The 25,674-nt window shown below is 36.1% G+C and overlaps 1 protein-coding gene across 1 annotated transcript in view; it reads left to right on the forward strand.

The window, feature by feature from the left end:
- Spef2 (sperm flagellar 2) overlaps nucleotides 1–25,674 on the forward strand; it is a 168,652-nt gene that overhangs the window by 27,525 nt on the left and 115,453 nt on the right. Inside the window, exons 9-12 of the mRNA XM_076856190.1 lie at nucleotides 51–237; nucleotides 5,958–6,146; nucleotides 12,138–12,325; nucleotides 24,480–24,648. Coding sequence (XP_076712305.1) covers nucleotides 51–237; nucleotides 5,958–6,146; nucleotides 12,138–12,325; nucleotides 24,480–24,648 — 733 coding nt within the window. The remainder of the gene's footprint in view (nucleotides 1–50; nucleotides 238–5,957; nucleotides 6,147–12,137; nucleotides 12,326–24,479; nucleotides 24,649–25,674) is intronic.

Below are 25,674 nucleotides of genomic sequence, written 5' to 3' on the forward strand. Positions count from 1 at the left end.
TGTAGTCACATTGTTTTTTTTTAATCTAAAATAAAAATTATTGTCCTTAGTGCATCCAAGACTTCCTTAGATACAGCAGACCATATAACTACTGATTTGTTAAACACTTACTCGGATGATGACTACATTAAAAAAATCCAGAAGCGCTTAGAAGAAGATGCTTTTGCACGGGAGCAAAGGGAGAAAAGACGGCGGAGGTTATTAATGGACCAGTTAATAGCCCATGAAGCACAGGAGGTAAGATACGTAGATGCTTAAAGGTGCTGGGAACTTTACACACTGTCATCTTCTATATACACAAATATGTATCTTATACATGTATTGTCTGCGCTCTGAATCAAGTGTCACTGGTCTATCCTCACATCAGAATAGCAAATATGCCTAGGGGGGAAAAACCCTACATATTTGTTAAAGAACCTAAAATCTGTTGATGGTTGCACAAAATTGTGAATTTATTTAATACCACTGAGTTGTACACTTACAAATTGTTGAGATGGTAAATTTCACCTTATGTATGTTTTACCACAATAAAGAAACACCGATGAAAAAAAAAAAGATCTAAAATCTATACTATCCATATGGTCTCTTGTTACTTCTAGAAGCAAAGAGAACTTCTGGCAAAAGAGGTGTTCATCTTCAAAATTTGTTCATTAGTCTACTCCAGTGGTTCTCAAAATGTGGTTCCTGGACCTGCAGCATTAGCATCACCAGGGGTTTTCAGTAAAACAAATAACTGGGCCCCACCAAGCTGAATCAGACACTGTGGGTGTGGATCCCCATGGTGATTTTGATACAGTTACAGTAATAGAATCACTGAGCAATTTTTACACGGAACACACATTCCCTTTATCTCTTTGGTGCTCTGGGGACTTTTGTGAGGCCCAGAGATAGCATGAAGAGTAGTAATAACAAGAAACCTGATTTCTCCCACCTCACTATGTAGAGAGGATTTGTAAACAGGCAAGGACATTCAAGGGTAAAGTGCTATAAGGTGATGGGGGGAGGTAGGTGACCCAGAGCCAGAGCAGGCTGGTCCACCTAGCCTGGTGCAGAGGGTGGTGTCCGAAGAACCACAACAGGAGCATGGAGAAGGATCAGGAGTTAACTAACTGAAGTTGGGAATGGATGTGGGGGTGGAGGTGAGAGGGTTACCAGGGGTTATGAAGATGGTGGAAGGTGAAGTGAGTTTCCAAAAGTGAGAAGATTATGTGGAAAGGAAGACTCAATGCTTTTATTCTGATTTTTTTTCTTTCTTTCTTTTTTTTTTTTTTTTTTGACACTGGGGATTGAGCCCAGGGTACTTAACTATTGAGACAGATCACAGCCCTTTTTATTTTATTTTTTTAATTTTGAGACAGGGTCTCACTAAGTTGCTTTGGGCCTCATTAAGTTGCTGAGGCTGGCTTTGAACTTGGGATTCTCCTGCCTCAGCCTCCCAAGTTGCTGGGATTACAGGCATGCATCAGGGCAGGCTCAGTGCTTTTAGTTAACTAAAAATCAAGTCATGTGGCAGGAGTCACCAGAGACCAAATCATGATGAAAACATAGAGGAAGAAAGGAGATTTTACAATTTCCTATTTGAGTGCAAAGAGGAACAAGAGTGATGAGGTCAGACTTGCCTTTTAAAAGATCATTCTGGCTTAAATTTGAAGAATATTATTGCAGGAGGGCAAAACAAGCCATAGCTATTGCTGTAATCCAGGTAACAGATCATCCCACTCTGAATTTAGAGTAATGACAGTGGGGATTAAGGGAAATGACTTCAAAAGAGATAGTCTAGAAGCAAAATCAATATGATTCAATGGCTTATAGACATAGGGGTGTTAGTAAGTGACACAAAAAGCCAAATTTCTAGCTTGTGCACCTGGATGTTGGAGTTGTCATTTGCTGAGATAAGGAAGATGATGGAAGCAACAGGGGTGGGAGGGTGTGGCATCAGTGGTAATGCATCCAGGATGAATGTGCATGTCTAAGATATGATAACCATGTGAAGTTGCCTCTTCTGTTCACCAACAACATGAGTCTGCTCAGGGGTCTATTCCCTAAGCCACTGTGTAAATATGAGGAAATAAACTATTCAAGGGTTCCACTCCTTCCTCACTCTAGGACATCTCTTTGTGTTAAAAGGTTATTTCTTCAGATTCACGTATTTTTTACTCAGCTTGACCATCTTTCTTTTATTTAGAATTATAAATTAAGAAAATTAAATAATTGAAAAGATTTCTTTAAACTTACATATTTCAAGCTTTATCATTTAGCAATGGAAAGTTGGACACACATTGATGTTACAAAACACTTGTGTGTTGGTGGTAAGGTTTTCTCAGCCTAAAATTTAGCCCTGATATTTACCTGGAAAGTGGGGTGAATAAAATCTATCTTGCTTCCCACACTTCCCATTAGGATACTGTTAGTATTGATTGTGAAGATGTGAAGACTAAAGCTAGAGCTTTGTTTACCAGTTTGGAATTCCAAACTGGTACACAAGAGTCAGGGCTCTGGGTACCTCCTTCACGGTAACCCCATTTCCTGCTACTGCTTCTCTATGACTGGGAAAGCTGCTGTCTTCCTAGAACTGGGCCTGGCCCTGCAGCAAGGGTTCTCTGCTCTCATGGCCTCCTGTCCATGGAGTACAGTGTACCCAGCTTCCCTGTGCCACTGACCCAAGGACATGAGTACACAATGCTGGGGTGGGTTATTTTCATGTGCCCCATGGCCTGTTTGTCCATCTGTCCTTTATCTTCAAAGAGAAAATGCTTATTTATTGGGGCTAGGCCCTCCTCTACTTCCTTCTGGTACCCCTGCTTTTCAACAGGAAGACATAAATCCCGTCAGCCCTGGATGCTTTTCTTCTGGCTCCATTTTCGTGAATCTATGAAAAATGTCTCAAAATATCTTCCTTAGCTGTCGTAGTTCTCCTGTGGAATTTATATGCCCTCATTTTAGTGTAGCTGGTGAGGACAGCCAGAGCCCTGAGCATGAGTTGTAATCTTTCCCAGTGATCCCTCAAAAAGGGGAATTCTGTGGATTAAATTATGACATTTAGTTAGAAAGTTTACTTTGGCTTTTTGGAGCATAAGTGTTATGAGTGGGAATGGAGGGGAAGAAAGGCACGGTAGGAAAGGATAATGTCACCAAGGTTAGGGGTGCCAGTGGGTACAGAAAGGAGTAAGGGGTGATTTTAAACCATGCATAGGTTATATGATCGATGACTCCTGGAAGAATTAGGTATTAGGAGTAGTAAAAGAGACTTAGGTTGGCCCTGTTATCTTACAACACAGGGTTCTTATAGGATCATCACCTGAGATGGGGAAATATGGGGAAAGGACCAGGTCTGAAAGGGGATTAGGGAATTTGTTTTTTAACTCGTTGGGTTTAAAATACTTCAAGGTGTTTGAATGAAGACTTTCAGACTGGGAACACAAGAAAAGAAAAGAAAAAATAAAAATAAAAGCACTCAGCCATTTGGTTAGCTTTTTGGTTAATTCTTGGCCCCCAATCAGACATCTCTGTCTGCCAAGAACCTTTCCTACAATATTTTCTTGGAGCTGACATTTGAATGTCAGACCCCTCCCTCACTTCATAGCTTAAAGCTCCTTGAATATTTAGCTGGGTCTTTCCTGCAGTAGCCCACTCCTCCATGAGAGCTGCATGGGCCTCTTTGAAGAATTAAGCAATGGCTGTGGACCTATGTAAACTTCTAGTTCCAACTCATGGGAGAAGCAGAGAGCCTGGCAATCAAGTTGATACTATTCTGGATTGTAGATTTGTTTAAATCCTCTCCAAACATAGTAAATATAATTAAAACAGAAGTGAGTCTTCTATGATTTTTCCATTTTGTTCATGGCAAACATCCATGTTCTAGGTTAAATGAACATTTATAGTCTATCCTGAGCTCCTAATAATAGCTTATATCTTAATTTCTATGAGAAAATATATCCTAAATTCCATTGAGATTTGGGGAAACAGACTGTTTTTAAAATGAGAACTCCTTGTACAATGGAATAAAAAATTTATATTTTCCACTCAGCTTTTGAGTATAACACACTTTCTGGTTCTATATAATGAGGATTGATACGCATAGAATTGACTTAGCCATAGTAATTTCCTTCTCTTTTTCCTACTTTAACCATAATGTGTTGTCATTCAGCAATAATCAAAGTATAACTGACCAACTCAATGTTCTTCCTAGGGGCTAAATGACCAGATCTAATCTTGTCAGTTACATTACCTTGCCACATAAACATAGCCTCATCATCTATACTTCACTTGAAATAATAAAATATGCTTATATTTAAGGAAAAAAATCTTTGTTGGGACTGTGCCTCATGTATCAAAACTACCCCCCAAATGTGGTAAACTCTTTGGCCTGGGATCAGCAGGGCTTGCTGCTAAGTCTTTGGACGGTTGGTAGAGTTGACTGACTTATGAAAACTGTCAGGTCCTGCTAAAAAGACTGGTGTTTTCCCCCAAAAGATGTCTCATTTTTTAGTAGACCAGACTATGAACTTGGTGGAAGTTGAAGGGAGATTGAAGGAAATCTGACCCCACATGTTTCTTTTCTTTTTTTTTTTTAATCTTACATTTTATGTTTTGATTTGGGGGCTGATGTTCCACAGGTCAATTCATACTCCATATTTAAGGAGAAGAGAAATAGAGTCTACTTTTTGGTTGGGATGCCTGAAGGGAAATACTGCAAGGCTGTGAATGAACAGAAGGGAAGAACTTGTGACCATTTTTACATTCTGCCTCACCACCAGTATTGGATCTGAGCAGGAAAACAATTATTAACATTAGTTGCTCATGATTTTATTTACCCCATTTCTCTTACCAACAGAAAAAAAATCATATACTTATTTCTTGAACTTAAATTTACATTTTTAAAATAATGCCCAGATCCAGGCTTCATCATTTACCATACAGTGTCATTTTTATTTGTGTTTTTGTTCTGTTAAATATATAATATTGTTCCTGTAATTTTCTGATGGTAGAGATCATCTGAGTGCCATTTAATGATTAGATGAATCATAAATCATTGTATTGTTAACATTAAACGTAAAACTCCAATGTTTAGGTGTTTGTCTAAGTCCCCATTGACTACTAAATTACCTCCTCTTTCCACATGATGTCTCTGTTTAGACACATTGAGAGGGCTTGATGTGGCCTGAGAGAACATCTTCCATCTTCAAACTTCTCATTGCTGCCTGTCATGAAACAGACCTGCAAAACAGAGCTATTTCCCCAAAACTATACAATCGGGATGCAAGATCCAGGACCTCTGATTCCTGCTTAATTTTTTCCCACTCTTCATTTACTGCCCCTCCCCTTATATTATCCTAAAATAGATAAATACAACTAGTTTCCATTTCAGATTATAACCACTCATATTTTCAGAGATAAGTCAGTTATTTCCACTTAACTTGTCTCTATATCCTATCAGTCTTAACATTCTTTCAGATTTTAGCCTTTCTTTATACAGATATGGAGATGTCCCCCACAGGGAACTAACCAGATCTGCTCATTTCCTGGACAATGTCTGTTTTTTTTTTTTTTTTTTGTTTTTTGTTTTTTTTACAGCTAGTAGTTCTGTTAGAATGCATATAACACATTTCAAAACTTCTGAAAACATGCTTACAAATTGAGAATCACATTGCTCATTTGTAAAACCTTGGGAGAAAAACACCTAATTTGTTTAATCAGATTTTAAAAGAAGTAATGATTCATTTAAAGTAATTGTTTCAAGACCATTATAATTCTAGATAACAAAAAATGTGCAACCTCTTCTGGGAATTTTCTTTTTTATAATTTGTCTTTTGTCATGTTCAAGTTTAAATCAAATGGCAGAAATTGATTTATATGAATATTAACCCTTTTATTTATTATTTAGAGATGGGCTTCTTAGCCCAATGGGAAATTTGGATGGCTTTGATAGATAATTAGTCTCTGGCTGGTGTTTGCAGGAGGCTTATCGAGAGGAGCAGTTGATTCACCGACTAATGCGACAGTCCCAGCAGGAACGCAGGATTGCTGTGCAGCTCATGCATGTGCGGCATGAAAAGGAAGTTTTATGGCAAAACAGAATATTCAGAGAAAAACAATATGAGGAAAGACGACTTAAAGATTTCCAGGATGCTCTTGATAGAGAAGCGGTAAACATTATCTCCCTTAAAAACCTTTCTGAAGTTTCTTTTGACCCTTTCTACCAAATCATGATAAACAAAGCTGTACTTTGTTGTCAATTGCCAAAAGAGAGTTATTTTTTTTATAAGACCTGATAATTTGCCACCCATTTTTATTCAAATAAACTGCATTAACAGAGAAGATACCCACTACCTACTGTACTCCCTTCTTTTCTTCCCAATTCTATAAGAAACTAAGTGTTGAATGATCACCATCAATCCTTCTGTTCTGTGTCTCTGGCTATTTTCATTATCTGAAGCTCCTTATCCAATTAATTCTTCAGGAAGGGTTCTTATCAGGGAACAGTATTCCCTGATAAGAGTGTGTACCCTCTATATGTGATTGTTAGTTTTGCTATCTATAAAATGCTTACTTAGGCCACCATTTTCCTTGAATACCTTAAATACTGCAGTCCATTTTCTTCAGGTGTAGCATGTTACTGTCAAACTGGTGATAATCAATTTTTCATTTCCTTTAATCATTACTTTTTTTCCTCTACATACCCAGAACACTTTCTTTCTTTCAAAGTCCACTTGTTGCTAACAGAAGCACAGGTGTTGTTTATCCTCAGTGAATAATCTCAGACAGTGAGATCTTTTAAGCTGCTTGCTTTCAGCAAGACACAATTAGTTTTCCATACACCAACCTTACCTTCTGGTCAAACAAGACTTTTCAGGCCCATATCATATTATTTCTTCCTCAGGACTCTAAGAGTCATTGACCTAGGTTCCTCTGGAGTGTTGCACTTGACAATGTTACATGGAAACCAAGATAGAGCTTCCGGGCATGCTGTTTGCTACGATGGTGCCATTCTTAGAAATATCATTTAGAAACTATCATACTCTCCAGAGTCAGGAAAGGAAAGTAATGTTCTTCTTTGTAGAACAGGCAGACCCTAAATGGTGCAGGTGGGGATCCGTACCACATGAACTTGAGGTGCATCAATGCTGACCTCCAGGGTCCTCTTAGGCCTCAAGAACTGAACTGATTGTTTCCTTCATCTCATAGGTAAGAGTGGACTTGGATGTATTGAATAGTATTCATTTACATTAGAAATGGCATGTTTAGTTATCTTTCTAACTCACTACTGTTTGGAAAATAGGTTTCCTTCACAAGCCCAATTAATTAAAAGCAAAGCTCTTTTTAGTTGAACTGTGCTCACTAGGATGAAAAGCATCACTACATCACCTGTTATTTGTTTATTTATTTATTTCCTTTCCCATCCCTAGCCTCTCTCTTTCAAGAAGGCATATTGCTGTGTTGCCCAGGCTGGCCTCAAACTCCTGGGCTTGAACAATTTTACTGTCCCAGCCTCCTAAGAAGCTGAGATTACAGTCAGGTGCCACTGAGTCACCTCACTTGTTCTTTCTTTAACTGAATTTGAGCTGACTTCAGAGGATTTGGACACTCAGACCTGCTAAAGCCTCAGAAACCTAAACAGGGAGGTTCTGAAGCACCTGAAACAAAGGACAGTCCCTCCTCTAACACAATTACCTTTTCTACAACTGAGATATCTGCTGTTCTGGCACCTCGTCCTGATAGATGCAGAATTTGTTTTCACCCATAAACATTGAATTTTTCAACAACAAATAGCTGGTGTATAAGAAAGAGCCCAATAAAGGTGCTGAATTCAATTTGTCAAATAAATACTGCTACTTTTTCTTTCTAATATCATTCACTAACTACACAAAATGTATTTACTAAAGCACCATATTCTTCCACTTCCTGATTGTGAAGAAGGTAGGATTTTTTACATTGCCATTTTTCTTTAGTTTGTATTTGCTGTTCCTCTAGTTTTTATTATTGTTTGTGGGTGGCAGGAGGGAGTGAATTCTAGAAACAGCTTTACTTTTATGATATTTTTAAAGTTTCTTAACAATGTTCGCAGACTATTAATATTTGTGTTATTTATATAATTGTCTTGACTTGCTGTTCTATGGTCAACTTCCCTTAAGTTCTGCTGTGGAAAACAGTTTCCTAGTTATCCTCCTACTTTTCTGGTATCTCCTTCTCAGCCTCTTTTGAAGGCCCTGTCTGTTCTGAGACCAATGCATTTATTGTCAGGGTTCCTCAAAGCTTAGTTCCAGGCCACATTCTTTCCTTGTCTTATTCCTCAATCCCATCCACAACCATGAGGTGAAATTCCCGCAATAGACCAATGACTCATTCACTTAAGGTCTCTGCCCTCTGAGGTGTAGATCCATGGGTTTAACTGCTTCCTTGACACCTCTAGTCATATATTTCAGGGGCATTTCAAGTTCAACACATTCAGGGTCAAATTTGTGATCTTCCCCACTAAACTTGTCATTTTTCAGGTTTCATAGCTCAACAAATAGCCTCAATATTTATCAGCTTTTGCAAGTCCAAACTTATGACCCACTTGAAACCAGCTTCACCCTGACTTCTCCATATCTAAAACACCCTGAAGTCCTATCAATTTTGTGTACTCACCTTGTCTTTGATATGTCTGTTTTTCAGAATCTATACCACCACCTCTGCTTTCTACTGCTGCAGTGGTCTCCCTCATCCATTTTTGGTGTATATGAGTTGGTAGCCATAAGCTGGGGTATGAAAGGACATAACATTGTTTATGTTCTTTAACTCAACCTCAGCTGGGCTCCAGCAACCCACCTCTGCCCACACAGGTGCACATTGCCCCTGATATAAGGGTCAAGTCATTGGGGTTAATACTGCATTCCTCAGGCCCACGTCCAGTTGTTGCCACCGACACCACAGCTACCACAGTCCACGTGTGCCCCTTAGTGGCACAGCAGTCCTGGGGAGGCTGCTCCAGCTTTTTATGGTCCCCCACATTATCCCCTTTGAGGGTTTGCTGCCTCCCAGGTGTTGCCAGGTTACAGGATGTATGGCTTTTTCTCTTTCTGTTCTTGCTGAAAACCTTCTTTCATCTGAGATACCTATATTATTTTGCCTTTGAGTTTGGTCTCTCCCCAAAATCAGAAGAATCCTTCAACCATTTTGGCTTTTTGTACTACAGAAATTTCCTAAAGCAGCAGTTATTTTTTTGTAACTGCTTTAAAGGAAAAAAGGGAGTAATTATAGACAACACACAGGTGGTTGATCTCCTCTCTCATCTCCTGCAATCCACTCTCAATTCTGCAGTCAGAGGCACCTTACTGATGTTCAGATTTGACCTTTGTCTTCTCACTCAGAATCACATCCCTGGCTCCCCATCAGCAACATACTGGTTCATGACCTCTCTTCTCCTTTGTCCCCTGGGCTCTGGCTATCTCTCTCTGCTCTAAGATCCTTGAATAAGTCATTTATCTCATCATTCCCCTGTTGCCACATGCCTTCATCAGTGAACTCATTGTTCAGAGCCCTGTGTACTTGCCTCTTCTTGTCTAGGTCAGCACCCCTAGTATGTGTCCCTATACTCACAGTCTATCCCTGGTGACACATCATAGTGTGTGATTTGACATTTATTCATGTGGCTTTATGACTGTTTGCAAATCCTACTGCCATGATAGCCCCCAGGAAAGCAGAATTATGATTGCCTTCCAATTTTTATTGTTTTTATTACTACATTATAGGTATACATAATATTAGAGTTTATTCTGACATAATCATGCATGCATAGAAAATAGTTTTCTCTGCATAAGCCCTCTCCTAATGTCTGCTACATTTTAAAGGAAGAGGGAGAAAAATAACTTTGTGATTTTAGCCTTCAAAAGATTTTTTAAAAATTTTTTGTTCTCTTTTAAAATTAAATCTGCAGACCCCTTCCTTTAAGGCAACTGAATAGCCATTCTATATGGAGACAATTCTTGACTTACAATTTCTGTGCCACCTACTATTATTGTTACCAGTAATCAACTGCAATCATATTTAACATTTTGAGCACTTCCTTTTGCAGGCTCTTTCTCTTCTGAGACCAATGCATTTATTGTCAAGGTTCCTCAAAGCTTAATTCCAGGCCACATTCTTTCCTTGTCTTATCCCTCAATCCCTTTGAGTCAAGCGCTGTACTGCATTCATTGCATGCACATTTAATTCTGAAACAGCCACAAGTAGACACAACCCTTATTTAAATTTTACGCAGACAGAAAATGAAACATTGAAGGCTCAAAGTCACAGCTTGTAGTGCTACAGCAGGAGCAAACCCTGCTCTATCAGACTCTAGAATCCAAGTTCATAACCACCGAGATTTGCTACCTCCCACTGACTTCCTTTTTCCTTTCCTTCTTTCTCTTTTTAGGGCTGCAACCTACTTTGCTGTCATGAGACAGGAAATTGTGGTGGGTTTCACACAGAGTTAGTGGTAGACACAGAAAAGGAGGGGAAGGAAGACAAGATAACTGGATGGACTGGAGGAATGCAGGAAGGGGGAAGGAAAGGAAGGAGGGGAGAAGAAAGAAAGGGAGGAAAACACAGAAGGAGGAAGGGAGGAAAATGGAGAAACAGGCAGTTGTTCTGTTGCTGAGAGGAGAGTCTTCTATTCCCCTTCAAGATTTGGTTTTCCTCACATTCTAAATATTTCCAGATGTTTCTCAAAAACTGGTAAACCAACCTCATGACCCAGTTTAGTGCCACGCTATCCATAAATTCTCATCTGATTTTCTTAGTCTCTTACATTTCTGTTTCCTGTAAACTCTTCACAGCTCATAAAGCATGCCATTAAGCTTTTTACTTAAATTGTATTTTTTCTTCATGAAAATAAGGCTTATGAAACAATACAAGAATGGTAAATTCTGGTGCAATTCCTAACTGTACCAAATGTACTAAACAGAGGTCATCCAGGTCAACTCGGTTCCCACCAAAAATAAAACAAAACATGTAAAATACACCAGCAACAGCAAAACAGATGGTGGTCTTACATACCAATTCATTGTCATGCACTCAGTCATTTATGAATAGTATCATGATAAGAAGTACTCACTCTGACAAGATGGTTCAGGACATGCTAAGTATTGCTAATGTCCCCACTTTCAGAAATGGAGGCATAAGGAGGCTAAACAACTTGTCCAGGTTCTCACAGCTTTGGAATTCTATACACAAGCTGGGGCTTAAATTCAAGTGCACTTCCTCCAAAGCTCCAGTTCACTTCCATTTTTCCATTTTGCATTGACTGGGTGGAGTTACAGGAGGAGATCTTCTTGATGGAGCAGATTAGCATGTGATCTAATTCATCAAGAAGCTGATGCACGTATCAATAAGCAACATTTGGCCACTTAAATCCCACCAGTTGAGTATTGTGCACTCCAAGCGAGGCTAAGCTGAGTTGGACGTTTCCTCACCCTTTGTGTAAAGAAAGGATCCTCAACCATGTAGAGGGTCTTGACAAAATGTTTAAATATTTTATTACTTTCTACAGAAATAGATGTTTCTACAAATGAGGGTTATCAACTTGTTAAGGCTACAACACCACAGGGTTTGTAGTTGCTATCATAACACACTTAACACATGTTGTCAAATGTGTCATGATCTCAAACCACTATGATCAGGGAATTTCCAAAATGTTTTTGAAGTATGAATCAATGTCATAGAACTACCTTGCTAATAAACAAAGGGCAGATGTGTCTAGGTCAAGGCTCCTGGGGTCGGGGTGAGGGGCCATTTATGCTTCTGGTCTGTGATTCCTGTTTGCAACCTGTAAAACCCAGACATTTTTATGGGAGGTTTTACCATCATATTTATTATTAACCACATTTGCTTTCCATGCTCAGATCACTTCTCAATGTACTAGTTTGTTGATAACCTAAAGGTAGAATAATTCCTATATTATCTTTGCCTCATACTCAGTACTTAATTTATTATGGAGAAAGAGGTCATTCATGACTAACTTCTTCCTGCTTTTTTTTTTTAAGCTTTCTTTATATTTAAAGGGTTTTTTGTTTGTTTGTTTGTTTGTTTGTTTTGGACTACTGAAAAGATAACATAATTTTCATTTGACTCATTGCACAATGAGAGTGGCTTAAAATATGTTTTTGCCTTTTTAGGCTTTGGCAAAACAAGCCAAGATTGATTTTGAAGAACAGATCCTCAGAGAGAAGGAATTTCATGCCCAGATTGCTATGGAAAGAGCTAAGGCTTCTTATAAAAAGCATTATGAAATATGTGCAGAAATTTTGGATCAAATTCTTGATTTGTCCACAAAAGTAGCAGACTATCGAATGCTGACAAATAAGTAAGTTCTCTTTCTATAATTAATACAGTTGAGACACCACAGATAATAAGAAAGAATAAGATTGTGAATCACATTCAAAATGTGTCTAAATCACCTGTAATTTATAAGGACATCTATGATAATTTATTTGAAACACTTATAATTTACTAAAAGAGTGAATTTAAAGATTATTTCCCCAATTATTAAACCTACTTATTTTTATCACACCTTGTTTATAGAAGAAATCAGCAAATCTGTAAGGAAATATTCAAAAGTAAAAAAAAAATAAATATGCCAATGTCATAGAAAAGTCAAATCCAAATAAAAGTAGGAAGCTTAGAATAAGGGATAATTTGAAACGTAATTATATAAGCAGTTGTAGATTTGCCAGTCATTCATTGCAACCAAGCTTTAAATTTGACCTAACCTGCCCAGTGACCAAAGTGAAAAAAGAAACATGTTATATTATTTTTATTTTCCATGCCATTTCTCTACAAAATAAAAAATTGTTCTTGGCACTCTGTTCAGAGTAGTCAGTTTTTATGTGATCTCACCACAGTATAACTGCATGGTGTAGGCTACCTTGTAAAGAATGTCTTGGGCCAATGTGGTATCTGGACTCATAGACCTGTTTCTTATGGTGTATTTTTCCAAAAGCTGAAGCAGAAAGACACTACAATAGATCTCAGTGAAAGCAGTTCCACAAGGTCAAGGGTAATACAAGCCAGTTAAATTGGCATACCTCTCAGGTACCTAGGGTGAGATCTTCTTGAGACCCCACAATGAAAGGAATGAGAGCCAGATAGCCAGCAGGGTAGGACAGAAGAGGGAAAGCATCCCATGTCCCCTGTACATTAAAAGGCTTTCTCCTCAGCTCTCACCCCTGTGGCCCTGTGTCTAGCCCAGTTTCATATAAAAAAAAATCTCCTAAATGAACTAATAAAACCATGAGGACATTTTGAAGATAAAACTAAAAAAGGCATAAGATTGAGAAAAAGAAAATAAATTACACTGAAAAGTGAAAGGAATTAAAGAATAAGATTTAAAAATACTTTTCAGATTAATACAAATTCAACTGATCAGGAATTGTCAGAACAAAATTAGGAGGAAGCTAAAACATAAAAGGTTTAAAAAGGGGAAAAGTGACACAAGTCATTATTATTAATTTAAAAACAGATTAAACGACAAAAAGTTAAAAGTAGGAAATTTAAATGTAAAAGTTATAAAATGTTTTTAAAAGAGAGAAAATATAAGGCAGATTGATGCAGTACAGACTGCTCCCATAGAGTAACCTGACAAAGACCGAAACTTAGACAGTACTACTTTACTCCATCCTAACTTCACAGACAGAAGGAAGCCCCACCTCCAGCTGTGCCATAAAAGACCAAGCAAGAAGCCTTATCTTTCACCCTCTGGTGGCTATAAAACGATAGCCAGAGGTCCAGCAGGAAGCACTTTCCCCTCCCCCACCTGAGAGAGGCAAGCACACCTCTCCTACACTGGGCAGCTTCAGAGGAGCCTGGAAGAGAGTGAGGAGTCACCAGCCCAGTAATAACCAGACCACTGCTACTACAATGTCATTGGACACACTGTAAAGCCAAGTGCCACACTTGTCATTAACAAGGTGCCACCTCCTCTTTCCTTTGCCAGAACAACGTCAGAAAGAAAAAGAAAACAACAACAAAAAGTAGGTTGGCAATGTTGTTCAGTAGTAAAGCACTTACTTAGCATATGCCCTGTTCTAGGTTTGAGTCCCAGCACCACATAGAAAAAGAAAAAGAAAAGAAAAAAATAATATATATATGCATGTGATATATGTATATGTATGTATATATATATATATATATATATATATATATATATAGAGAGAGAGAGAGAGAGAGAGAGAGAAGGAAAGTAAAACTAGAGGTTTATGTAAGATCTAACATCTTATAATATATTGCAAACATATCTAGATTTTTATTTAAAAAATCACTCATCATGCCAAAAACAAGAAAAAGCTCAAACTGAATGTAAATGGACAATCAATCTATGACCAAGTGAAGTGACACATGCTGAATAATCTTAGTAGCTCAGGAGACTGAGGCAGGAGGATCAACAACTTCAAAGCCAGCCTAACCAACTTAGTGAGGCCCTAAGCAACTTAAAGAGACCCTGTCTCAAAGTTTAAAAAAAAAAATGAAAAGAACAGGGGTGACTAGGGATGTGGCTCAGTGGCTAAGTTCTCTTGGGTTCAATCCCTAGCACCAAAAAAAAAAAAAAGAAAAAAAAATTATATGGATGCTGTTATAGGTTGAGTTGCATCCTCCCGAAAGATGTGTTGAAGTCCTGTCCCCTGGTATCTCAGAATGTGACCTTATTTGGAATTAGGGTTATTGGAGTATGATTAACTAAGATGAGGTCATATTAGTTTTTTCAACATGACTAGAGAGAGGAGAGATATAGACAGGGAGAGCACTGTCTTGTAACAAAGGCAAGCTGCAGTTGCAAGCCAAGAAATGACAAAGATGTCAGCAAACCACAAAAAGCTATGAATGGCAAGCAAGGATTCAGAGGGCATGCAGCCTTGACAATGCTTTGATTTCAGGTCTTTAGCCTATAGAACTGTAAGACAATCAGTTTCTATTGTTTTATGCCACCTAGTTTGTGGTACATTGTTATAGAAGCCCTGGGAAATGAATGCAGATGCCAACCCTGAGATGACAGAGATCTTAGAATTACCCGATAATGTTTGGATATGAGTGATGCCCAAAACTCCTGCTAAGGCAGATATATTCAGAGGTATTATTAGATTATTAGAGCTGTGACCTAATCTGTCCATCCTAATTTGAATGGATCGAATGATTGGTACCTGAAGGCAGGTGGGTGTAACTGGAGCAGGTGGGTCATCATGGGGGTGTGCCCTAGGTTGTTCTCCCTGCAGCCTCTTCCTCTTCCTCTCCTCTCTGCATCTTTCTGTAAGCTGAACAGCTGTCCTCTGCTGGGCCCTTCTCCCATGGTATTCTGCTTCATCTGAAGTCCAGAGCAATGGAGTCTGCCTTTTATGGACTGAGACCTCTGACACAGTGAGCCTTGAATAAACTTTTTCTCATGTAAGTTGTTCTTGTTGGCTGTTTTGGTAACAGCAATAAAAATCTAACCAAAACACCTGATAAAGATTTTTAAATAGCCATGGCAAAATAGTTTAGTGAGCAATTATAAACATGGTCAAAACAAGTGAAAATTTTAAAACTTACCAAAAAGTTAAGCGTAGCTGAGAAATATCTTATAAATAAGAATTAAATAGAAATTTTATAACTGAAAAATACAATAACCAAAATAAAGAAAGAACTCAGTGGCTGGTCTTAACAGCAGAATGAAAGGGACAGTAGAAGAAATCAATGAACTAGAAAATAAAGCAATACAAATTTCCCAATCTGAACAACAGAGAGAAAGTAGACTGAAAAATAGTAAGAGTCTCAGCAACTGCTCACCCGTGTTGTATTACTCAGCTTTCTGTCACTATAATGAATATCTGAGATAAACCAACTTATAAAGAGAAAAGTTTTATGTTTGCTCAAGGTTTCAGAAGCTTGGATCCATGGTCGCTTGTTTCTATTGCCTTGTGCCTGTAATGAGCAAGATCATTATGTGGGTGTGCAGCAGAGGAGGTCTATGCACCTTAGGGCAGCCAGGAAACAAAGAGGGGAAGAAGCTGGGCTCACAACATCACCTCAAAGGGTATGCTTCCAGCTACCTCACTCTTCCCACTATGTCCCACCACCTTCCAATAATGTCACTGGCTGGTGATCAAGTCTTTAACACACGGGCCTTGTGGGAGGACATTAAGATCCCACCATCACTCATGCCATTGCAGTCCTAGAAGTAGAGGGGAAAAAAGATGGGACTGAAAGAGTACCTGGAATAGTGCCTGAAAATTCCCCAAATGGAGTCTGCCTTTTATAAATTCAAAAGAACTTCAAAGAAGATAATCTCAAAGAAACCCATATAAAGGTACTATCACAAGTAAATGTAAGAAAACATCATGAAAGCACCCAGAGAAACAAAACAGCTTACCTTCAGAGGCAAATAATTCAAATGACAAAGGATTATTCACCCAGAAAACATAATTTATAACATTATCTCATCATTTTATCAGTTTAAGTATAGAAGTTGCGTGGTGTGTTTTCAGAGCTAAAAGAAAAGAACTAAACCCAGAGTCCTTCACCCAGTGAAAATACCCTTCAGAAATGAAAAGGAAATCTGATTTTTGTCAGAATATGCTAAGAAAATTTGTTGCCAGCATACCTACTGTTAAATAAATAAAGGGAGTTCTTTAGACAAAAAAAAAATCTTTTTTTAAAAAAGGACCTTAGAATGTCAAAAAGACAGAAAAGAACAAGGAAAGGAGAAATAGGAGTAAATGCAATAGGATTTCCTTTTCCTCTTGAGAAAGCAGGTAAATGGGTAAAGAAAAAATACAACACTGTCTAATGTAGTTCAAAATGTACATACAGGAAATATTTAAGAATTATATTATAAATGGATGAAAGTAAAGGAACTTCAAGGGAGGTAAGAATTCTATACTTAAACTGATAAAATGATGAGATAATGTTATAAATTATATAATTTAATGCCTAACACAAGTACAAAAAAATGGGCGAAGAGATACACTCAAAATCATAATTGTTAGGTCAAAATGGAATTCTAAGAAACATTCATATAACCCATGGGAAAATAAAAAAAGGAAACAAAAGTAAAAAAAGTAAAACAAAAAGCCTCCCCAAAGAACAAAAACTAGATTGATAGACCTAAGCTGTAAAATAATCACCATATCTCTAAACATACCAATTAAAAGACAAGAGAGTTTGGAGAAATAGATTTAAAAACATGATCAATCTATATGCTGTCCATGATAAACTCATTTTAGAAATAATGATAGAGGCAGATCAGGGTAAAATAATGGAAAAATGTATATCATGCAAATACTAGTCAAAACAAAATAGTGATGACTGTGTTAATATCAAATAAAGTAGACTCTAGGGCCAAGAAAATGACTGGAGTGGAAAGAGCCATCATATATTGTGAAAGGGTCAATACACAAAGAAGATAGTAATCTTAACTGTATATTTACCAAACAGTAGAACTACACAATATATGAAGCAAAAACTAGTAGAACTGAAAGACAAATGGAAGACCCACAATTATTGTTGGAGACTTCAATAACGGAGAGAAAACTAGACAAAAATCAGCAAAGATATAGAAGAAATCAACACCACCAACCAATCAGATCTAATTAGTATTATTGTTGATTACTTTACCCAGCAACATCATAGAATAAAACAGTTTTCAAATGCCCACAAACCTATTGAAAGATAAATCTCTTATCTCCCAGGTCGAAAAACAAACACCAATAAATTTAAGAGTTCAAATGAGACAGTCTTCTCTGCCCACAGTAAAAAAAAAAAAAAAAAAAAAAAAAAAAAAATCAGAAATGAATAACATCAAGATAAGAAGAAAAACTCCAAACACTGGGAAACTCAACACACTTCTAAATATTCCTTGGATTAAGAGAAAATCACAGGGAAATTTAAATATACATTTGATGACAACTTATTAAAATTTGTGGGAAATAGCAAAAACACTACTGGCAGAAATTTAGAGCATAAAATGTACACATTAGAAAGTAAGAACATTCCAAATCAATCTAAGCCCCCAAGTTCAAAGTTTCAGAGGCTTGGGTCCATGATTTTTTATTGAAGAAACCAGAATAAGAAGAGGGAAAGAAAAAAAAAATGGAAGAAAATAATTAATAAAGCACAGAAATAAATAAAACTGAAAACAAAGAGACAAAAACAATAGAATTTAACATAAATACCTGGTTATTTTAAAAGTTTTAATAAAGTTGTCAAAACTTTAGCAAGACTAACAAAGGATAAAAGAGAGTTACCACAAGTTATTAGTATCAGAAATAAATCAGAGGATATCACATACTATAAATAACTAAACACACACATTTGTTAACTTAGAAGAAAGGTCCAGTTCCTCAAAAAGTACAAAATACCATGAATTGCCTCTAAGACATACATAATTTGAATAAAGCTATATAGCTTTTAAGAAATTTATGCCTGGATTTAAAAGCTTTTCTCCAAAAGGAAATCTTCAGAACCATTTGGTTTCACTGACAAATTCTCCCAAACATCTAAGGAATTAGCACCAATTCTACACAATATCTTCCTGAAAATGAAAAGGAAGAAATACTTCCTCACTTTATTTTACAAATCCAATATAACTGTGGTGTTAAATCCGACAAAAACAGTAGCAAAAAGAAAACTAGAGATCAGTATTCGTTATGAATAGAGATGCAAAATCATTAGTGAAAAATTATAAATAAAATTCAATAACATATAAGAAGAATCATATACCAAGACCAAGTAGGGTGCACTCCAGGAACACAATGTTGGCTTACCATTCAAAATCAATTAATGTGGCCCATACATTAACAAAGAAGATATAAGTCACACTATCATATAAATCAATGCAAAAACAGTATTTGATAAACTACAACTCTCACTAATAATAATGAAATGTCTCAGAAAAAGAGTTATAGAGGAGCCTTCTCAACTTGTTCAAGGAGCACTATCAGCTAATTTATATTTAATGAGGAAAAACCGGCTACATTTTGCCTAAAATAGGAAATGAGGAAAAGATGTTTAATCCCTCCATTTTTATTCATCCTAGCCCTAGAAGCTGTAGCCAGTGCCACAAGACAAGAAAAGAAAAAGAATGCAGATAAAAAATGAAGAAATAAAATTTGCCTACATTTGGGATTGACATGATTATTAACTTAGAAAATGCCAAGGAATCTACAATGAAATTCCCAGAACAGCTAATAAGTGAGCTCAGCAAGGTTACAGGATAAAACATAAATATTAAAAAAATATATATGTACACTAGCCTGAACCTGTGGACAGCTAAATTAAAAAGCAAATTGCCATTTACAATTTCTTGATAACAAAGTTCCAAACATAAACAAAAGAATTAAAATACTAACTACATTGATTTGATCAGGACACACCATATATATGTGTTGAAATATCACACCATACCTCACTAATATGTGTGATATGTTAATAAAATATTTTAAAATGAATGAGATATTTAGGTACAAATCTAATAAAACATGTACAGGACTTCTATGCAGGAAAGTACACAAAACAGCAACAACAAGAAAAAAAAAGCCAAGATCTAAATACTGTACACAAAGAGACAGAATGTGTTCATGAACTGAGAGATTCAAAATAAAAGACGTCAGTTCTCCCCAAACTGATATAGACATTTTACCATTCCCTATCCAAAGCCCAGCAAGAATTTTTGTAGATATATATGTACATATAGATGCATATTTATACATATATATAAATAAACATACATGTATGCACATATATACACACATCTGTGTAAGCCTTTTCTAATGTTTATATAAAAAGCAAAGTAACTAGCATAGCTAAAACATTTTTCTCACATATTATATAAAAATTAACTTAAAATGCATCCTGGACTTAAATGTAAAACACCTAACTATAAAAGTATTTTTAAAAATAGTTTTAAAATTGGGGATTCTATGATTAGATAAAAAGTTCTTAGACTTGACACCAAAAGCATGATCCATAAAAGGAAAATGTGACAAATTAGACTTCTACAAAGTCAAAACCTTTTGCTTTGAAAAAATAAAAAGATATACAAAGTTGGAGAGGATGTTTGCAAACCGCATATTTAACAGAAAACATACATAAATTATTTTCAATTTAAAAAAAATTCAATTAGAAAATTGGCCCAAAACATGAAAAGACATTTTATTGAAAATGATATTCAGGTGACAAATACACACCTGAAAAAAAATTTTAGCATCATTAGCCATTAGAAAATTTCAAATTGAAGCCACAGAGAGATAACAGGATAGATTGATCAGAATGGCTAAAATGAAGGAATAATAACACCAGATGGATGTCGTTCATTGGATGTCATTCATTGCTGGTGATAATGTAAAATGATACAACCCCTCTAGAACTGCCCTTTAGAAAAACTGAACATTTGACTTCCATAGGACATGTCTGGGCATCTATCCCAAATTAGCTTATACACACTCATCTCCAATTAAGTGTTTATAAAATCCCTATTATAATAGATTATAACTAGTAATTGTCCAAATGTTCTTTAGTAGGAGATGGTTAAACTGTGGTACATCTATACCATGGAATATTACTTAACAATAAAAATAAATAAACTACTACCCTAATCTGGATGAATCTCCAGATAATAAGCAAGGTGAAAAAAATCCTCAAAGTTTACATACTTTATGATTCCATTGTTATAACATTCTTGAAGTGACAGAATTATAGAAACTGAAAATAAGATTTAGCCAATGCCAAAGACCAAGGAGGGAGTGGAGTAGGGGTGAGAGGGAAGTGAGTAGAACTATGAAAGAGTAACAGGAGGGAATCTGTGATGATAAAAATGTTCTATATCTTAATTGTATCAATGTTGAGTCCTGATTGTAATATTATACTACAGTTTTACAAAATGTGACAATGTGGGGACAGTAGGTAAATGATACATGGATCTCTCTGTATTATTTCTTACAACTTTTTGAAAATCTAAAATTATCCCAAAAACTTTAATTTAAAAAAAATGAATGTTTAAATAGTAATAAAATATCATACAGGTAAGCAGAAACACTTCGGAGACCACTGGGCAAAAGCAGACAACATAGCAAGGATTCACAGGCCAAGGTATATGAACTCAAAAGAAATTCAAAAATTAAAAAAGAAAAGTAGCGCAACGCCCAAAGAACCCCTTGTTTTTCTATGATAACATTTCTTCCTCCCTTGCTGTGTTTGAGTTAATAATGGCTTTACTAGGCCAGGTTGATATTAAGCAAGCTGATGGAATTCAAATCATTTGAGAAAGTGGAATAGCTAGCCAGATGTATGCATAAAAATCTTAGGGATTTCAATACACAACAAAGGAAGACACTTAAGGCCCAGAAGCCACAGCAGCTGATTTTCTTTTGGAAAATTTGTTCTTTTTAGGAATATATGATAGTAGAGTATAGCAACATATTCTACATACATGGACTATTGCTTATTCTAATAGGATCCCATTCTTGTGGTTGTATATGATATGGAGTTTCCATGGTGGTATATTCATTTGGGACCATGGGAAAGTTATGTACTATTACACAGTTTTACTGTGATTCCTATTCCCATCTCCCCTCCCTTACCTTCATTACCCTTTGTCTAATTGACCGAACTCCTATTCTTCTCATTCCCCTCTTGTTATGTGTTAGCATCTCCATACCAGAGAAAATATTCAGCCTCTGGTTTTCGGGGATTCACTTATTTCACTTAGCATGATAGTCTCCAGATTCAACTGGCAAATGCCATATTTTCATTTTTCTTTTTGACTAAGTAATATTCCATTGTGTATATCTACCACATTTTCTTTATCAATTCATATGTTGAAGGGCACTTAGGTTGGTTTAAAGTTTAGTTATTGTGAATAAGCTGCTATAAACATTGATGTGGCTGTATCACTGTAGTATGCTGATTTTAAGTCCTTTGGATATACACCGAGATGTGGGATAACTGGGTCAAATGGTTGTTCCATTCCAAGTTTTCTGAGGAATCTCCATACTGCTTTCCAGGGTAGTTGCCCTACTTTGCAGTCCCACAAGCAAGGTATGAATGTACCTCCTCCCCACCCGCCTTCTCACCAACATCTATTGTTACTTGTATTCTTGATAACTGCCATTCTGATTGGAGTGATATGGCATCTCAGTGTAGTTTTAATTTGCATTTCTCTAGAATGCTAGAGATGTTGAACATTTTTTCATGTATTTGTTACCTGTTTTTTTTTTTCTTCAGTGAAGTGCCAATTCAGTTTTTGCCCATTTATTGACTGGATTATTTGGGGGTTTTTTTTTGGTATTAAGTTTTTTGAGTTCTTTGTATACCCAAGAGGTTAATGTTCTATCTGAAGTGCAGATAGCAAAGATTTTCTCCCATTCTATAGGCTCTCTCTTCATGTTCTTGATTGTTTCCTTTGCTGAGAAGAAGCTTTTTAATTTGATTCCATCCCACTTATTAATTCTTGATTTTACTCCAAGGGGTCTTGTTGAAGAAGTCAGTTTCTAAGCCAACATGATGGAGTGTTGGGTCTACATTCTCTTCTAGTAGGTGCACCAGGGTGTGTTGTCTAATGCCTAGGTCCTTGATGCACTTTGAGTTGAGTTTTGTGCAGGGTGAGAGATAGGGATTAATTTTATTCTGCTACATATGGATTTTCAGTTTTCCCAGCACCATTTGTGGAAGAGGTTATTTTTTCTCTAATGCAAATTTATGGTGTCTGTCTAATATGAGATAACTCAGTTTTTGTGGGTTTGTCTCTGTGTTTTCTATTCTGTTCTATTTGTCTTCATGTCTGTTTTTGTGCCAATACCATGCTGTTTTTGTTACTATAGATCTGTAGTATAATTTAAGGTTTGATATTGTGACAGCAGCTGATTTTCTTGCTCAGGGGCTACAGTGGATCAGGTAAAAAACTATCTCAAAGAAAAGGAGAAGTTTGGACAAGAAGGAGGAAATAGTATTCTCTAAGACTAGAAAAGCAATTTTCAAAGCATTCCTGGGTGCTTTTATTATTTTATCTGTTTCTAGCCTCACATCATCACATGTGTGAGGAACTTTATAGTAAATATCAGAAGACAATTTTTTTGTAACTTTACATTTTTTTTCAAAACATATGGACTACTGGGGCTGGGGTTGTGGCTCAGTGGTAGAGTACTTGCCTACCATGTATGAGGCACTGGGTTTGATCCTCAGCACCACATAAAAAAATAAGTAAAATAAAGTTATTATGTCCAACTACAACTATTATTATTATTATTATTATTATTATTAGAAAAAGTATGGGTTACTTAATGGGTTTCACTCAGGAAATGTAAGAGCCTCTGCAAATGTCATGAAACAATTATCACCAAAAAATTTTAAAAAAGAATATTAAAAACTTGTAAGGAGGAACACAGGTAATTTTAAGGCTATGAATCTCTAATAAGTGATGGTGAAAGAAATGAGAAGAGGTATCTGAATATGAGGATAGTTGGTCCCCCAAGACCCTGACCACACAGCCCTTTAAGCAGGAACAGATCCCAGATCTGTACCCAGTAAATAATAACTTCCCATCCCCACCTCCATAGCCCCTGATGGCCACCATTCCACTTTATGACTATGAATTTGTTTAAGGTACCTCACATAAGTGGGATCATTTGCTCTTTAGTCTTTATTCACTCAACACTCTGTCTTGGGGGTTCTCCAGTGTCATAGCACACACATCAGAATCAAAGAGTACTTCTTAGGTTGTAATTTCAAAATCTAGAAACTGTTTTTTCCATCTGAATCATATCTGGCTCATTTTTTGCACATTCGTTTCTCTTGGAACATTTTCTAGTCCCTCTGTCCTGGTTGCTAGACAGTCTTTAGCCCTCAGCAGTCATTTCTTCAGACTTTCCCTGAACCAACACATTCAGTCAAATCTACTGTTGTGATTTCCTGTTGTGTAATTCTCTTCCCAAACTGTTTATTTGTGGAATTACATTTGCCCTTCTTTCCCAGGATTTTCTGTTAGAGGCTAGGGATTCCACTTGCTGTAATATCCCTTATGGCTGGCAAAAATGTATGGAACTTAATAGGTCTGAATGAATGAATGTCACTTAAAGCCACTGTCTTCAAACTTTCTTATTGACTGCCAGAACAGAGCAATATATCTAAAAATAATGAGCACGATCAAAAAACTTAGGTTCTATAATTCTCAGTTCTAACCTTAAATAAATATGCAACCTTACAACATGGTTTAAATGCTTTAGTATCTGCATCCTATGCAAAATGAATAGACTGAACCTTTACAAAGCCTCTTCAAAATAATGGTTTACATATTTGTATATAATTTGTAACAGAAAATGTATGTTTGTCTTATTGTCATTGCACATATGGTAACCTTTAAAATTAGCTTCAAGTAATTATTTCTATTTAATTCTTATGAAAGTGAGTTAATTACTAAGTACAATAAAAAGGCTAAGTTGTAAACTGTGAATTTCATTGACCATTGATTAATCTTTTATTTTTATTTTTTGTGATAGTCTGATTCCACGTAAGTTGATGCATGATTGGAAGGAACTATTTTTCAATGGAAAGCCCCTATATGAGCAAGCCTCTATTAAGCATCTGCCTGCTAGGCACCCTGCAGGACAACTTGTAGAATTGGAGAAAAGGGACTTGCTAGATAACAATGATTATGAAGAATATAAGGTACATCCTGATATGAAACCATTAGAGAATGCAATATAATAAATTCTTTTTTCTTAACTTTAATTTTGTGATATTTTATTTCATTTATATTAATTAAAATACACATTTTATATTTGTATTTCTTTTGTGTTAATTTCTGTTTATGTAACTAATTTTTAGATGCCTAAACTATTCATAATCCACTAGCTCTTGTTCTCAATAATACTAAAAAAGCAGTTTGAAAAAAAAAATCAAGCATAATACATTGTCTGGGAAGATAGATTTCAGGCTTTAAAAAATACTTTAATTTGTTCATTACCATTATTCTTTGTATGAGTTTCTGTCTATATGTGCTTCAAAAAACATTGATAAAACTGATTTTTTTTCTTTTGTAATTTATCTCAATGATATGCAGCTTTTGCAGATAAAATGGAAGAGGAAGAGGTCAATGATAGCATAGATTCAAACAACATATTTTTTCTAAAATTAGGAAAAAAGTATGGATACCAACTGTGCTTATTATATATTTTTCATGTAAAATTATTTTATTTTTTAATGTGGCACATATTCATGGAGTACAGTGTAATAATTCAATACATATGTACAATATATTATGTGATTATAGTTTAGAACAATTTATCATATATTTTATAAATAACTAGATAAGAAATTTGAAGTTTCCCAGCACAAAGAAATGACAAATATTTAAGAAGATGGAAATGTCACCTGTGCTTTTTAGACAATCTGTCAAAAACAACAATAACAACAACTTAAGGAATAGACAGGTCAGAGTTTTACTATTGGTACCCCCAACTACTAATTGTAAACCTTAGGTGAATGGTCTAAGAGACTCAGGTCCCAGTTTATTAGATAAGGATAATACTATACCTACCTTATACTGTTTTTTTGAATTTTAATAATTATTGAACACTTAGCCGATGCATTGCATGTTGGAGGCTAGTGATACATATTAATTTCTTATACTATTCTGCTTTCCCCACCCTTCTCCTCCCTCACTGTTGGAAGTAAAGATGTAAAAATGATAAT

The sequence above is a fragment of the Callospermophilus lateralis genome, chromosome 5 (assembly GCF_048772815.1).
Source record: "Callospermophilus lateralis isolate mCalLat2 chromosome 5, mCalLat2.hap1, whole genome shotgun sequence".
Taxonomy (NCBI): domain Eukaryota; kingdom Metazoa; phylum Chordata; class Mammalia; order Rodentia; family Sciuridae; genus Callospermophilus; species Callospermophilus lateralis.